At 33.0% G+C, this 16,173-nt stretch overlaps 1 protein-coding gene and 1 long non-coding RNA gene across 2 annotated transcripts in view; one reads left to right on the top strand and one right to left on the bottom strand.

Moving 5' to 3' along the window:
- The window catches only part of EXOC6 (exocyst complex component 6), a 207,226-nt gene that overhangs the window by 52,563 nt on the left and 138,490 nt on the right, over positions 1-16,173 (bottom strand). The window contains 1 exon segment of the mRNA NM_001313786.2: positions 3,689-3,830. Coding sequence (NP_001300715.2) covers positions 3,689-3,830 — 142 coding nt within the window.
- The window catches only part of LOC111093028, a 29,035-nt gene that overhangs the window by 2,122 nt on the left and 10,740 nt on the right, over positions 1-16,173 (top strand). Inside the window, exon 3 of the long non-coding RNA XR_005380426.1 lies at positions 10,785-10,827. This is a non-coding gene — a long non-coding RNA (uncharacterized LOC111093028). The remainder of the gene's footprint in view (positions 1-10,784; positions 10,828-16,173) is intronic.

Below are 16,173 nucleotides of genomic sequence, written 5' to 3'. Positions count from 1 at the left end.
TACACAGGTTTTAGAAGACTACAGCTTCAATGATTTGAGAATATACTCTAGTAACCAAAAAAGGTAATAATAGTTTGGGCTTTGGTAATAAAATATAGGCTATGGAACAATGTATTTGATAATTCAACTGCAGATTATACTGGTTCCCCCATACCTGAGTTTCCTGTAGTCAACTTTGGATATTAGACATTAAACAGAAGGTAGTCAAACCAGTTTATTCAAAGAAGAACTATGGATCTAAAATCACATCACATGAGAACAGTAAGAGGAATTGTTGATGTCTGGCCTTCAGATGAGTTGGAAGGATATAAGAGCAGTTTTCATATATTTGGTTTTCATCCATAATTGCTTATGGATGAAAATTTGTTTTCCTCTGTATGACCCTAAGCAGAACTGCCACATACAGACTGCATCAGACATCTTACTACATATGGGTCTCTAGCTGAGGAGAAGAGAGGGTCGCAAGAGAAGGGCTGACATCTAGACTACATTTCACTTGATAAACCATGTGAGGGGGGTTGAGTCCACCTGAAAAAAAGGTGAACTTTTTCTAATTCATATAAAACAGACAACTCTAAATGGCTTTTTCCTTTTAGTAGGGACACCATTTCTAATTTGCACAAAGGCAGTGGTGACTATAGCTAAGGAAGAACTAGCTAAATAAAGAGAAGTTTAGAGAAAGTGATTTCACCTCATTGGAAGAAATTGATAGAGCGATACATTATATGGAAACACATTTTCTGAAGAGTAGTTAATCGCCAAATTGGATGTTCAAGTACTAGCTGGACAACTACTTGGCACGGTTATTTAGAGAGGATTTCAAGGCAGAGGAGTATGTATATGTTTATTATCAGGTAAGTGGTGAAACTCAATGATCTTTTAGCTTTTAGGACTCTACATTTGAATTATCTACCTATCTTCTCCATATCCCAGTTGATTCCTGTGGTATTCAGACCCTTCTCTTCACAAATTTATGATGCATTTTGGCCTTCCTCCTACCTAGCCAAATTCCTCTTCTCCTTTCCCTGCTCCAAAATATAGAAAGCATACATGCTGCATCAATACTGAAAATAAACTTTGTATTTTAAAAAACTGCTTTCAGGGTGCCAGGCTGGCTCAGTTGGTAGAGCATGCAACTCTTTATCTCCGGGTTGTGGGTTAGAGCTCCACACTGGGTATAGAGACTACTGAAAAATAAAACCTTAAATTAAAAAAAAAAAAAAAAGGAAAGGAAAAAAAAATCCAGATTAAAAAAAATAAAAATACTATTTATTTTATTTTATTTTTTTAGATTTATTTATGATAGACAGAGAGAGAGAGAGAGAGAGAGGGGGGGGGCAGAGACACAGGAGGAGGGAGAAGCAGGCTCCATGCCGGGAGCCCAACGTGGGACTTGATCCCGGGACTCCAGGATCGCGTTAAACTGCTGAGCCACCCAGGGATCCCCAAAAATACTATTTAAAATAAGATGCAAATTTAATTCTCTAAATATTCAATAAAAAAAAGCTAAGTTTCATTTTTAAGTGATTTATGAATCAGTCACTAAATTCATGATAGGGGGTAGAGTTCTTTTGCACCAGAAAGATAGTGGAATAAACATGGAAAATATAATATTGGTTTACATTTCTTCAGTTAGTACCGAATGCATGATACTATATTAAGTGAGTAATGATTAAATAATAACATGATAAGTATTAAGGAGCAGAGTGAATCGTAGGCATAATCTTAAAGGAAGCTGAGTTATCTTGTGTGGTTTTCTTTGAATCCTGGTCTCTCCCTTCCCATATCTATAGTGCCTAAACCTTGGCTCCCATCAGGCTAATAAGGTTTACCCTTCTTGTACTTAAACCTAGATTTCCTGAGTTATGGCTCATCCTTAGGACCTTTCTTTTCTTGGTCTCTTCCAAGAGAATAGTGCTTCAAAAAAAATCAGCATTTTAAAAGCAGCCTTTAATAACTCCACCCAAATAAGTTAACTAAAGGTAGAAACTATCTATGGAAGGATAGAGAAGCAAAGATTTTGTTGAGCACAGCTAGACTAGCCTTTTATGGAGAGGGAAGACAACACAGAAGATCTAGATACCTAGAGCTGACTAGCCAAACAGTAATTTCCATTTTTGAACAAAACACCTGAGAAGATACAACCAAATGCCAATAAAGTATTCAGCCACCTAATTATTTTGAAAACACATTAACGATGTAATAATACAAAATACCTCAAGCAATATTTATGTAAGATGTTTACATTGTAATGTCATACTGTAATGATCTTATTAAGACAAACTTTATAGAACTTACCAAAAAAATCAGTTTCAAACTATTTATAGAATGGAATAACAATTATTTTGAGCTTAGAAATTTGTAAAAAAAAAAAAAAGGTATTATTTTGATAAATATTTAAAAAATAAAAAATACCACTTTTAAATGATAGCTGTATTTTGAGAAAGATATATAATAAAGGGCTTTCTTTTCTTTTTTTCTCCCCTCCCCTCCTCTCCCCTCCCTTCCCCTCCCCTTCCCTTCCTTTCCTTTCCTTTAACCAAACTAGCTAATAAAGGTTTTCTAACGAGAGGAAACAGAAATGCTTCCTAGGAAAAGAAAATAAGTCCTCTTCCCTAAGGAAAAACTAACTTTCTTTTCCTTTGTAAATAAGCATTTCTTTTTTTTTTTTTGTTTAAGAAATAGGTAAGTTTTTAAAAACTTTGGACTTGTTGTTTTGCTCAGCAAACTGATCTTGATCAAATAGCTTAGATAATTATTCATTTTAATATGAACTCTGTTTTCCCTAGTAGAATGCCTTATACACAGTGGACAGATATTTTATATTTGTTGAAAAATTACCAGTCACTCTTGCTTCAGTTCCAAGTTGCTGATATTTTCAATGTCTTTCATACAGAATATATTATTGTAATATTTGTCTCAGACAGACATTTTATAATCCTTCTTGTCCCCCACTGATTTTCAATTTATCAACAGTGGTGCCTGACTCCATTGTCAACCAGGGATTTTCATCATTTAATTATTTAAAGAGCTATAACTTAATGGTGATAAAACCCACATCCAGAAGTATATATTACAAAGCTAATAACCAAACAGCATATCCAGTTTTGAAGCAGACTGGCTAATGTCTGCTCATCTCTTACCTAAAGAAAACAGAATGGAATTACAGAGAGATTATAGAATCTGCTCAGCTCTTACCTAAAGAAAACAGTGAAAAAAAATAGCAAAAGTAAAGGCTTAAGAAATTGAGGGGGAATGAGAACCAAAAATTCAGAATTCAAAAGAAGCTTTGTTTGGAATGCAGGGTCCTAAAATTATCCCTGCAGCAAGTATCCAAAAAGATACCTATCCAGAAAGTAAGTTGACAAAGTTAGAATGATTTCAGCCATTGATGACCAGTATTTAGAGTGTCCTGGCAAGAATGACCAGAAAAAGGAATAAGGAGAAAAATGAATCATCTTTTCAATTATCCCAGTCTGTATAGAACCACTTCAGTGCTTCTGGAGTGCTAGAGCCCTTAAATTGAAACTGAGATATTTTTCTTGAAAGAAACTGCTTCAAAGGCTGAAAATTTCACTGATTCAGGTCTTTTCTCTCTTTTCTGAGTCATTCTTTTATGTGCCATTTTTTTCCCATATAATTTAAATACAGATTCCTAGAAATGCAGGAGATTTAATAAGGTACTTACATTCACACTGTATGACATCTAAATTAAACTGCTGAACAGCTCCCATGCTTATCTGTTTTAACTCACTGTCCAATAGCATCTGCATTAAGGATGTTGACAGATGCTGGCAGGCTGACATGCAAGCAGTCTGAGCAACTTTCCCCTGTTTAAAACAAATATTAAAACCAAAACATAAATAAACAAACATAGAAATACACCACAAAGTATCAGAAAAATTATATATCTGACATTCTTTTTATTGTCTTCTTGGGGGTACAACAGTGATCAACTGGCCTTTCTATTTCTGTATTCTAAGCAGCTATACTTTTTAGCATAAGAATTAAAAATTATATTCTTGTTTACTTGTCCTTCTTAGAACATAAATATCATTAAAGTTCTAATTGTACCCAGGAAAATCAAAAGACAAGTAAAAAATCCATGAATTATTATGTTAGATCTCTTGAAATGTCCCAAGTATTTTTAAAAATGCACATTAAAATATGACATTTATGACATAAAATAATTATATTGACAGAACATTTTATTCATATGATGTTCTTTAAGCTCTGCTTTATATAACCAAGTCAGAATAAAGTTAATAAGCAATATAATTTATTTTCATTTAAACTGTACCTAAAATTAAAAATTTATTTGGAATCATAAGTTCTTCTAGTTAGAACACTGGTTTGTAGCATAGCTTCAATTAGCTGGAGGGGAGGGGAGCTTGCCTACCAATATGATTTCAAAATCATCTACAGATCTACATTTAGTTTTTAAATCATCTGATTATTTAGAAATATGTGGTTAAATAACTACAAATACTTGTGTTTTTCTTTCACTATATATAACATTATAAAATATTTTATACTACAGTAAGCTCCTAAAAACTACATAAATTTTCACTGATAGTCTTAAGGCTATATTTTCTTAAAAATTATAATTTCTAGTATTTAGCCTCTAGATTACAAAGCTGAATCAGACAACATCACTTTTAGTATAAACTGTTAATCTAAACGGATTCTGTATTCCAATTAAAAGCTTAAAATATTATAAAGACTCTCTCATGTACAGTTTTCTAGTGTAACACTGCTCCTAGTATTGCTCTCTTCAACCTACAACCATGTGATTTGGTGATGGATTGACTTCTGTGATAGGATTCAAAGATCTATAAATATGGTCAGAAATAGTGACTTTTGGAAAATGTGTCATGTTTTGCCTCATTTGCATTAATAAATATTTACTCAATGCTATTTGATAATTATGTTTTTTACTACTTTCAAAAAGGCCAATAAAGCTACAAAATGATGTAAAAATCTAAACATAAATGTTTCACTAAATTGGTACAGAAATATTTACAGAGTTGATCTGTTAGAAAAGAACATAACTATATTTTTAAGATGTTTATTAGAACATTTGTTCATTAAACTACACATTTAAAGTCAGACTAGAAATGAAGCAGCTTTTATGAATATGTCTTTAGCTTTCAGAAACTTAGCAGTGAAAAACTATCTGAAATGGAATCTTAATTTCTTAATCAAAAACTTTAGAGATAAAAGCCAATGCAAACAATATATTTGACAGATACTGATGAACTGCCAAAAAAGAATGTAACAAACAATGCAAAACCCAGCATGCTTCAAGATCCCTCAAACCCAAGAGGAATTAGTCTGGGAGACATGCAGCTCCATTCCTCAAGCACCATATCAATATGAATGGGAGGGGGACAAAAACATAGAAAAAGGAGAAATCAATGACATGTCATTTAATTACATATAGTAGGCTTGAAAAATACTTAATGGAAATGTAATTTTGACCTAATGGAACAACTACTGCATTTTAGTTTCATGTACTTCTCCATCCAATCAGCTCCATGTCCTACTTACGTTGCCCCTGTAATATACCAACTGCAAAAGATTAATAAATTGCCCCCTATAATTATTATTATATTCATTTCAAAAGTAAACACACTGCACAATTTTAGTAATATAATTTTAAGGTGGTCTTTAAAATTCAACATGGGTTCAGATGCTAGAAGTGACTATATAACCACAGTACTGGAGCCAAAAATGATGGTAAGAGTACAGAAATACAGACTGTTCCATAATCTTGGTGGAAATAGGTAATGAACACACACACACACACACACACACACACACACACACATGTGTGCGCGAGCAAATTTAGCTTTTTGTTTAAACAACATATATGATAATAAAACCCTAACACCAAATTTCTTCTGAAATGCATATTAAATACAGGCTTATTGTTCTCAAAGACATAAGATTAAAATATTTCTTATATTTTATAAATTTTCAAATGAAAAAAAATTTTTCAAATGAAATAAAGTCTAAAGCCCAAAATTAAAGTTAATATCAAAGGTTTGAATTCTTTAAATATTTAAAAAGTTATATTCTATAAAATAATACATTTTTAACATGTTTACTTCCTATCTATAAAATATGCACAAATATCCTTAAGTCCATCTATGACTTATATTTAGAAAATTTTTAAGTTTCAAATATTTGCACATCCAAAAAACACCTTCGGCAATTCATTTCTGATGCCTATAGCCCTTGGCACACTTTGGTATAACCAGAACACCCCTTTCTGAACATTATTATTACTATTATTGTGGACATTCTTAATATTATCATTTTCTAGAACAAAAGTAATCTAAGTGCGTTTGCAACTATCTTTAAAAACTAGCCTTTTTCATTAGAAATGCTGTTTTTTAACAAACAAAACCAAAATAATGAATATATTTCAAGCACGTAGGAATTTCTGCAGCCTTCATCTGAAAAATTAATTGCAACTACTAACATTTTCTTTCTCTTTAACACAAAGTTCAATAAGTAAAAACACCTGCCAAACTTTTAAAGGTAACTCCTTTTTTACCCTCCTCTAACATTTTGCTGAAAAACAACTTGCAAAGAGAGAAAACCCTTAGACAAACTTCTTAGATTTCAAAGGAACTTGTAAAAGAGAATCTGCTGACATATTAGATCCTTTTTGCATTACCCCAAAGCTTTTCTTCTAAGAACAATTGTGGTAAGGAGACATTTGGCTCCTAGGAAATTCCCAAAGGGTCAACCATATGCATCCTTCCATGGCACCTTCACAGTGCTGCTTTCTAGATCCATGTCTCAAAAGCAGCTTTCATCATTTACTTGTGTGTCAGTCAATATGATTTATGGACTGCATTCAACAAAGTCAAAGCATATAGAATGAGAAATATGACTACAATCTGCTAATTTGTTTTGTATTGAGCCACTTAAGAGTCAAAGACCTGATGTCAGACTGAGACCAGCAACACAATTAACCAGTCGGTGACAGATTCATCCATCCTCCCTGCCAGGCTGTGCCAATCAAAGACAGCATGAGGCGACATTTGGTGAAATCAGTAAGAAAACTCATTCTCTAAGCAACCTATGTGAGACCTTGATTGACACTTTTTGAATTTAGTTTGTGGAACACAGCCACTCTCTACCCTATAGTCCCTCACTGCAAGCTGTGAAATAAAGCTTTTAATGCCAATCACAGGAACAATAAACCACAAACCACTAACCCTCAGTTTAAAAGGACTCAAGAAAACACATCTGTTTGTATGTCAAGCCAAATTTCTAAAATAATTTACTATTATAGATTAGGATAAAGATACTCCATTTCCTTTGAAACACCACAAAATGACATGGTAACAAAAATACAACAGATTTTATTAGATTTTGGCTCAAAACTGTTTTGGTTTCAAAGTAATATTTTGATAGACCTACTCATAACAATAGAAGAAATGTAGAATACTTAAAAACTAATTTGACACATTTAAATTTTCATTTGAAGTTTTCATTTCTGTCTCACCATTCTCTTATTTCAAAGATCTAATAAAAAAAGAAAGGTTTGATTTCAACAGTAATTATTTGAAACCATTTTTCAATACTGCTTTCATTCTTTCTCAACCACATTTAACATAAAAATGTGCTCTTGAAATCACAACCATTCTTTCTGCATTGGTCTCCCTTCCTTAATGATCCCAGGAGAATCCACTTTACTTTATTTATATTCCCACAAAAGGTCAACTTTGCACAATAAACTACTTTTTTATTTAAGTAAAAAGAAATATATAGACTCAAAAATATTGTGCATTGCATTTATTATTCTTTAAATTGGTAACAGATTTTGCTTTAAAAGGTTATGTAACTCTTGTCAGAAAAATCTGGAAAACAAATAAAACCATGGTCAATTTGAATAGTAAATCTAACACTGGCAAAAGAACTTATTAATTAATTCTGATTCTGTACGGTGTTTTACAATTATTTGTTATTAATTTTTTAAGCTATTTAAATTAAAGTGGTATAATAGTGCCATAATATTCAGACTCATTGCCTCTCAGTTTGCTACATAAATTCCACTTAAGACGATGAAATAGTGTTTCCAGAGTTAAAGCAAAAGAGAAAGGGAAGCATTGATGAACTAGTTGGTCAGTCTCCCAAAGGCCAACAATGTATTTAGCCTTTTTTAAGACAAATAGTTTGACTAAGAGAGTGAGGTCTTTCATCAAATGTGAAGTAAACACTAAAATTAGAAACAATTTCCTAACTGATATATGAAAAAAGATGCCTAGTTAAAAAGTAGGTATTTTAACTTATGAAATTTATTATACCTTCTGTTTTTATATAAAAACCATTACAGTAAAAAAAAAAATTAGAGTTTTATTATATAAAACTACATCTTGCTCTTATGTTAATTAATTTTTAATTTAAATTATTTTAATAATATGTTTAAAAGTCCTGATTAAATAAGTCAGGAAAAAACATACCTAAAACATTAGTATAAAATATGAAAATTTCCCTAAAATGACTTCACAAATGCACAAAGATTCTCTTTTCTAGTAAAATAGGCTTCTGGCTGAACACTCTAACACTGACATATGTAACACTGAAATGTCTCATTCCCAATACAGAATGGATGAGTTATAAAGGTTTAAATATCAAGATGAATTCCTTCAGTAAGTTTTAATAACAATTTTAACACTATCTTGAAGATAGATTTTTGAGATTATGCCAAAAACATTCATAGGTCTATCGAAATACACAAATACACCCAACTCTAAACACCTTCAACATTCTCCAAAATACCTCTTTTAGACTTCTATATTCCTCTCATACTCTTTCTGTCCCTACCTAAAGAAGCTTTAACCCCACAAGAAGTGGTTACCACATCAGTAAACCATAATCTCTGCAGTGAAGTATAAATTCACATTCTCCCCTTTCAGGCTTTTCTCCTAAAAATTCCCAATCATAAGGATATGAGATTAACATAAATGCGTGCTCCCGGAGACATGGGGACACACACGTGCATACAGATTAAATAGAACACAATTATCTTAAAGTCAAGAAAAAAATTTCCCCAAACTGGGAAAATTTTAGGACAGCTATAATATATGGCAATTTCTCTTTCACTCAAAACTTCCTTATTCCAACCACTGGGCTCATCAAATTTTGGTGGCCTTTTAATTTTTTTTTTTTAATCTTTTGAACATGGCCTTAGATGACATGTAATATCCAGATTTTTAGCTTTCTGTAAGTATCACTGTTGATGTTATGGCAGGTCCATGCTATCTTCCAATTTGTTTTACCTTTAATAGGTGGAAAGAGAATGCAAAGACAAGCAAAGCAAAGTCTAGAAGAAGTCAAGGTTTTAAAGAAATGCCTCTGCTTCCAAGCAATTGAGAATATCAGAAATCAAGATAAAATGGTGAAAGCTGCATGCACTTTTGCCCAGACTGACAAGAAGAGGAAGCTAGTTTATGTTGTGTGGAAGCTGACAGGCATTATTCCTCTTTTTTTTTTTTTTTTAAGATTTTATTTATTCACTCATGAGAGACACAGAGAGAGAGAGGCTGAGACACAGGCAGAAAGAGAAGCAGGCTCCATGCAGGGAGCCCGATGTGGGACTTGATGCCAGGACTCAGGGATCATGACCTGGACCTGAGCCAAAGGCAGATGCTCGACCACTGAGCCACCCAGGTCTCCCTGTTCCTCTTATATCTACTTGTTAATAGAAAATTGGGCAGTTAGGCATATGTTAAGTAGGGAAGCAATAAAATATTAGGGCTCTATAAGTTTCCTCACTTGGCAATTATAAGAAAAGCAGGGGAAGTTAAAGATGAGCTGTAATTTTCCCTGTGGTGACTGATTACTACGGCTAAGTCACAGAAATAAGAGTGAAATACTGGAGCATCCCAAGAACGGTTCTAAAAGCAACAGCTCTCTGATAGCAGAGTCATATCCTCATTTCTTTACATAAGCATCCAGCTTAGAGTATTAAGGCTATTTAATCATTAAAATGTACTACAGTTTGCAATCCCAGTACAAATTAAAATTTGCAAAGAAGTTGCCAGAATCACTAATACGTTAGACAATATAAATACTTTCCAGATGATAGTAAAATGGACAAATGTCACTCAAGCCAAATGACTCTCTTATTAATATATGTAGGCAGGTAGCTGACATATCATAAATGCTGCCATATATATAAAGTATAGTGCAAAGCAGGCCTTTGTTATTCAAGGATTGAAATTTAGGCTTCAACCTTTTAAGAATTTCAGAGTCCAGTACAAGTAGGGCTTCATTTGCTGAGGCACATATTTGAATAACATGCTCTATGAAATGGGTATGGGGGGTATCTATCACTCAGAGACTGAATACAAAGTCCCAACTTCCCAACTCAGTGTGGCTCTGCTGTCTTCTGTTAGTTGACATGGATAAAATAACTCTTATTGAGGTCTATACTTTTCAGTTATATTTCACAGCATTTTCTGAAAGAAATTACATGGCATAGCAGTATCCTCAAATTTGAAAATTCTCAAAGTTTTGGGGTATACTCACCCAGAATGTCAAGGACTTCCTGAATAAGTAATTTCACAGGGCTGTCCTAGAATGTGGGAATGGGGTTTGGGTAGATACTTTTAGATTCACTTCCAGTTGAGGAATGGGATTTTTAAGAGTAAGGGAGAGGAATCAAGTGGAGGGAGGATATAGATTTTAAAAAGACAAAACCTATACAAAGTGGGAGGGAGTGATCAAGGTAAGTTATCTAATTACCTTTTTTTTTTTTCTAGAGACCATCTTGCAAATGACATTCAGCAATACTCAGAGTAAAGAGTAAGTCCTTATAGATATCTACAGTAGGCCTTTGCCAACTGCTCTCTTCTTGTTTCCAAAGAACTGACAGAGGTTTTAATCTCAGTGCTACATTTAACATACCAATTTTCATAAGTAAAAGATCTAAAAGAACATGACAGCTTTCCTACAATGCCTAAAGTCTCCTGAATGAAAGAAAAGGAAGAGATTAAAATGTTGCTCATTTTCTGAATCCATTCCCTATATTTCATATTTGTCTGAACATGTTTCTTTGGTGGGATTTCCCAAAGTTCAATCTTCTTCCCTTCATATATAGCACCTTACATAAGTTTTTTATAAGTATATATCACCATGGTGGTCTGATGAATTTTGTTATCTCTGACCTGCTAACATACTGTAAATATAAATGCACCAAGGCTGTTCTACCTCTCCCATCAGCTCTATCTTCACCCTTTTCCTTTCCTGGTAGGCTCCATACAGAGAAGAAAAAAAAGAAAAACAGGCTCTTTGGCATCACTGGATAGAGGCTTAGACAGGAAACTTCCAACTCCATCTGTGCTACCATTTCCTATCTTTCTCTTTAGAGGATCTGACTTCCTTTTTTGCTGCCTTTGTTTGCTCATAAAACATAATTCAAACTCAATCTCTTAACCACATATTTTAGTCCCTAAATAGGAAAAAACATACCAAAAAAGAAGGAAGAATAATAAATTTAAGTTAAAATTAATTAATTTAATTTAATTTATCTAAATATGTAAATGGATGTAAATATCATCCCATTTCAACTATTGTCCATTTAACTTTGGGGAAAAATTATCTTCTATATTTTTCTTTCCATTGTGGGATACAGGTTTAAAGGGGAAGATACCATTTGCATTCCTAGATACCATTTACCATTCCTATCTGCAAAAATTCAATTAACTTTCTTAACATGAATTCTCTGTTGCCACCTGGTAGTAAAACTGCCAGACACTGCATTTTCATTTGTTTTTAGTACTGATTCTTCCTGTTCAGAATGGTACCTTGCTCATAAAGCCATCACCAATGATACAGTCTATTTCACTGATAGCTGTTAAAGAGTAAAGTTACAGAATCTTTTTAAGTGTGCATATGTATATATCTGTATACATACACATACATTTAGTCTATGGACTGATAATAATCCATTCTAATTATTTTCATTTATATCTCCCTGATCTGTTACTTACTGGTCAGGTCTTAGAGTTCTCTCCTAATCCATAAGCTTTTTACTAAATCTCTCACGTGTTTCCTTCTAAACTAAAAGCCTTTTATCACTACTACTTCTTTTTTTTTTTTTTTTACTACTACTTCTTCCAATTATGCCCTGAATCAAAATGCTGTTTCCTACAACCTTTGACAGCAGGAAATATTTAAGTGTGCTATGCTATACACACACACACACACACACACACACACACACAGAATACAACTTAATGCAATTAAATCTCTCACCATGATGCTGGCTAGCATCAATTTAATAAATACTTGAAAGGATTAAAGTTATAAAATTCAACTATGTTCATTTTCAACTAAAAAGTGATTCTTTTTTTTTTTTCTTTCAATTAACTTGCAGTAGTGACAATCACTTAACTTTTATTACATTAACAAAAAGCTTAAGAAAAAACATAAGAGGGCCAGGGCTGGCTCATTTGGTGGAGCATGTTAACTCCTAATCTCAGGGTCATGAGTTCAGATCCCATGTTGGGTGTAAAGCTTACTTAAAAAACTACAAATTAAAAAAATAAAAAGCCTAAGAAAAAATACAAATTCTATTTCTAAGAGTGGGCTGACTGTTTTCAGTTTTTTCATTTATATTCTCTCTCAAAGTTCTTTAATTATCTCCAGTGCACTAATGTACCATTACTGGTTTGTACTTTTTAAAAATATTTTATTTATTTATTTATTCATGAGACACACACACACACAGAGGGAGGCAGAGACACAGGCAGAGAGAGAAGCAAGCTCCATGCAGGGAGCCTGACATGGGACTCAATCCCGGTCTCCAGGATCAGGCCCTGGGCTGAAGGTGGCACTAAACCGCTGAGCCACCCGGGCTGCCCTGGTTTGTACTTAATTGAATTAATTTTTTATAAAGTATGGAAAAGAATATCAAAAATGTCATTAGACATTTATCATTAGTTCATTTATCACCAAAGAACTATCTCATATAAGTAATTTTTTCAAAACACTGAATATTTAAGTGCCAAACATTTTAAAATTTCTCATGCCAATTAATATAAACCTGATCCTCAAATCTATCCCTGCCTTCATAAATAGAGGACAAGAAACAATCTGAGGGGCTTTTTTGGACAGCAGAATCAGTATCACTTCTGAACATGACTTCTGTATTTTGAACATGTGTATGATTTATCTGCTGGAAACCTGTAAACAAGCTTTCGAAGTACTTAACACAAATGAAGAAAAGGCTGAAGTGAAAGCCTGAGGATCTGTCTCTTCAGTGTTTTTAGTGCTGGGAATTCACAACCATTATTTTGGTACTCTCAGGTCTTTTATTTTGCTTAAATCACTACGCAATTTACAGGTGTGAAAAGAGTTGTAATTTGAATTATTATGTTATTCTTTCACGGAGATATGCAAGGAAAGAGTAAACAGACAAATATTTTTAATCAGTACTGACACCACCTGTACTAAATAAATTTCATACAGACATTTTCCAAATTTTTTCCTGTGAATAAGACTATAAACTTTCTCTTCAAAACTAGAAAGTATTCTGTACTTCACAAATAAATTTGATTCAAAAATTCTGATTCTTGAAGTATATTTTTTACACTCAATGCATACAAGAAAATGATTTTTATAACAGTCTATTTCTTTACTATTTCATTCTTGTTAACTTAAAAAATACTTATCAAGCACTTCTTCTGTGTAAAATATTGTTTAGGTGCTACAGAAGATACAATGAGTGGATAATAGTTCCTGACATAAAGGGATTAAATTCTAATAGTGGAAAGAAGGCAAGTCTTCAAACAGCTATAGTAATATGACAAAATATAAACAGTAATGTAAAAGTGGGACAAAGTATCCACATATGGTTAAGTGGAATTAGCAAATGCTTTGGGAAGAGCGTTAGTATTACAGATGCTTTGGGAAGTGAGTCAGTATTTTTACAGTTATAAATGAAGCCAAGGTAGAAAATGAAAAATCCAGGACACAATGAATTTTCTACTTGGAATACCCATGTTGAGCAATGGTCAGGAAATACGCTGACATAACTTCTTTTCATTAGCCTGTAAAATTTCTACTTTAGATAAGCAAGAGACTCTGAAGCTTTTCAACAGGGAAATATGATTAGATTGTGCTCTAGAAAGAATAATCTGGCACTGGTATGTATGATGAACTGAAGTGAGGAGAGACTACTGGCAGACACTAATCAGAAAGCAATTATAATAAAATCTGAATTTCAATAATAGGAATAGGAACAGAAATGTTAGAAACATTTAGATTCCAAAAGCTAGTTGAGATTTTTTTTTAAGGTAACAGTTTTTAATATCTGCACACTCAGAAAATACTTATGAGCTTTTATTTTGGCCATTAAGAGCTCACAACTGGAGGTGGAATGAAGCAAGAAACACAGTAAAATGCAAAATATGATGAAGTAATGAAAAAATATAAAAACTAAGGCAATTCAGGAGAGCAGTACTGGGTTTGGAGTGAAAAAGAAAAATCTGCACTAGGTCATGAATCATACTTGGTTACGTACCAAGGTAGATTTCTACAAGTGGAGTTTGGGAAAGGTCTGTAGAGAAAAGGCACTCAGGAAAAGCATAAATAGTCTTATAAGTAATAATAATAACTAATATTTTTGAGTGTTTATTATATGCCAGGCACTTTTCTAAATATTTTATGTATACTACCTCATTTAACCTTCACAAAAGTCTATAGGGCATGTACTCTTATTGATCTCATTTTACAGATGAGGAAAATATCTGCAAATTGTGCCCTGTCATGCATGAGGTGACCAGAGAGGCTTCCCAAAGCACTGCACTCACCACAGATGCACCATAATACTAACTTTCGCAATCAAGTGCCAGAGAATCCCCGACTGCTTCACCAAAATAAATACTGTTTGTTGCCTTCAAATGCGGTTTTCCACACAACTACAATCATATGAAAAATACTGCCCAAATAATTAGGATTTACTATTAATACCTAAGGAGAGAAAAATAAGCCTGCAGGAAGTTCACTATTATCTAATTTACATGCTAGCTTTGGCTTGTATTTACTTACCGTCATGGCTGCATGATCACTGCTGTTAGTCTGAGAAGGAAGTCAGCCAGGCAATCAAATAAAAAAGGAAAATGTATTCCAATAGCAGTAGAAGCAGTGTTTAAAAGTAGCAAAATACACTACAAAACAAGCAAGCTGGCTCTGTGTTTGCTATAATTTAAAGGCAGTAATTTATTACATAAATGTGATCATTTTATTTGGAAGATTTGTATGTGAATTTTTACATCAATACCAATCAGATAAATCCTCCTCCAAACTTGTTTACCTAATCAAGTAGTTAGTATTAAAATACCAAGAACTTTACCAGTTTTAATTTTTTTTTACTGTTTAAGTTTTAAAAATTATCTAATTTACTTCTAAAATTCTGATAATAAACTATATAATATTTAAGCATTATTTTTTTAAGAAAAAGATATTTACCCTGAAACATGGATTTAACCTTATTATATTAGGTCAATGAAATTCAAAATCTATTTATTAGTGGCAGCCCAACATCCGATATAGCCTACATTGAAGGTGCCCCTCTGTGTGGGAAGCTGTCCTCTTCACCAAACACCCAATGAGTTAAACACACACACACATACACACACACAAACAGTAATAGAGGAATAGCCAGCTCGATCATCCTAATTAACCCTAGTAAGCAGTGGGCTGGCAACTGTGTTAGTCAGACAACTCACCCTTCTGGAAGACTGGACTAGACTCCAGATAATTTCTAAGTCCTTTCTAGATTTAACTTCCAATAAAAGTCAATAAAAGTCTGGCAACAACATTTAACATGAATGCCATGTAAGTCATAGGACTTGGTATGCTTTCATCATAGTTCACATCATATCATTTTTATGACTTATGGGCAAAAAATCAGATCAATGTGATTCATTACCATTACATATATTTAAAATTAATATCCAAATAAGGAAAACCAATTTGTAAGCATATATATACAATATACAGTTATGTTTTCACTTGATAAGCACTAAAGCGTATTCAATGCTGCCTGTATTATGATTTTAAAACTACAATCTGTATTTTCTATATAATTCTTTCTGGTGTCACATGAAAGAGAGGGTGATTAAAACCTCTGATTGTACAGATGAC

Source organism: Canis lupus, chromosome 28 (assembly GCF_011100685.1).
Source record: "Canis lupus familiaris isolate Mischka breed German Shepherd chromosome 28, alternate assembly UU_Cfam_GSD_1.0, whole genome shotgun sequence".
NCBI classification, from domain to species: domain Eukaryota; kingdom Metazoa; phylum Chordata; class Mammalia; order Carnivora; family Canidae; genus Canis; species Canis lupus.
The sequence above is the reverse complement of the archived record's forward strand: the minus strand, read 5'-3'. Positions and strand labels throughout refer to the sequence as shown.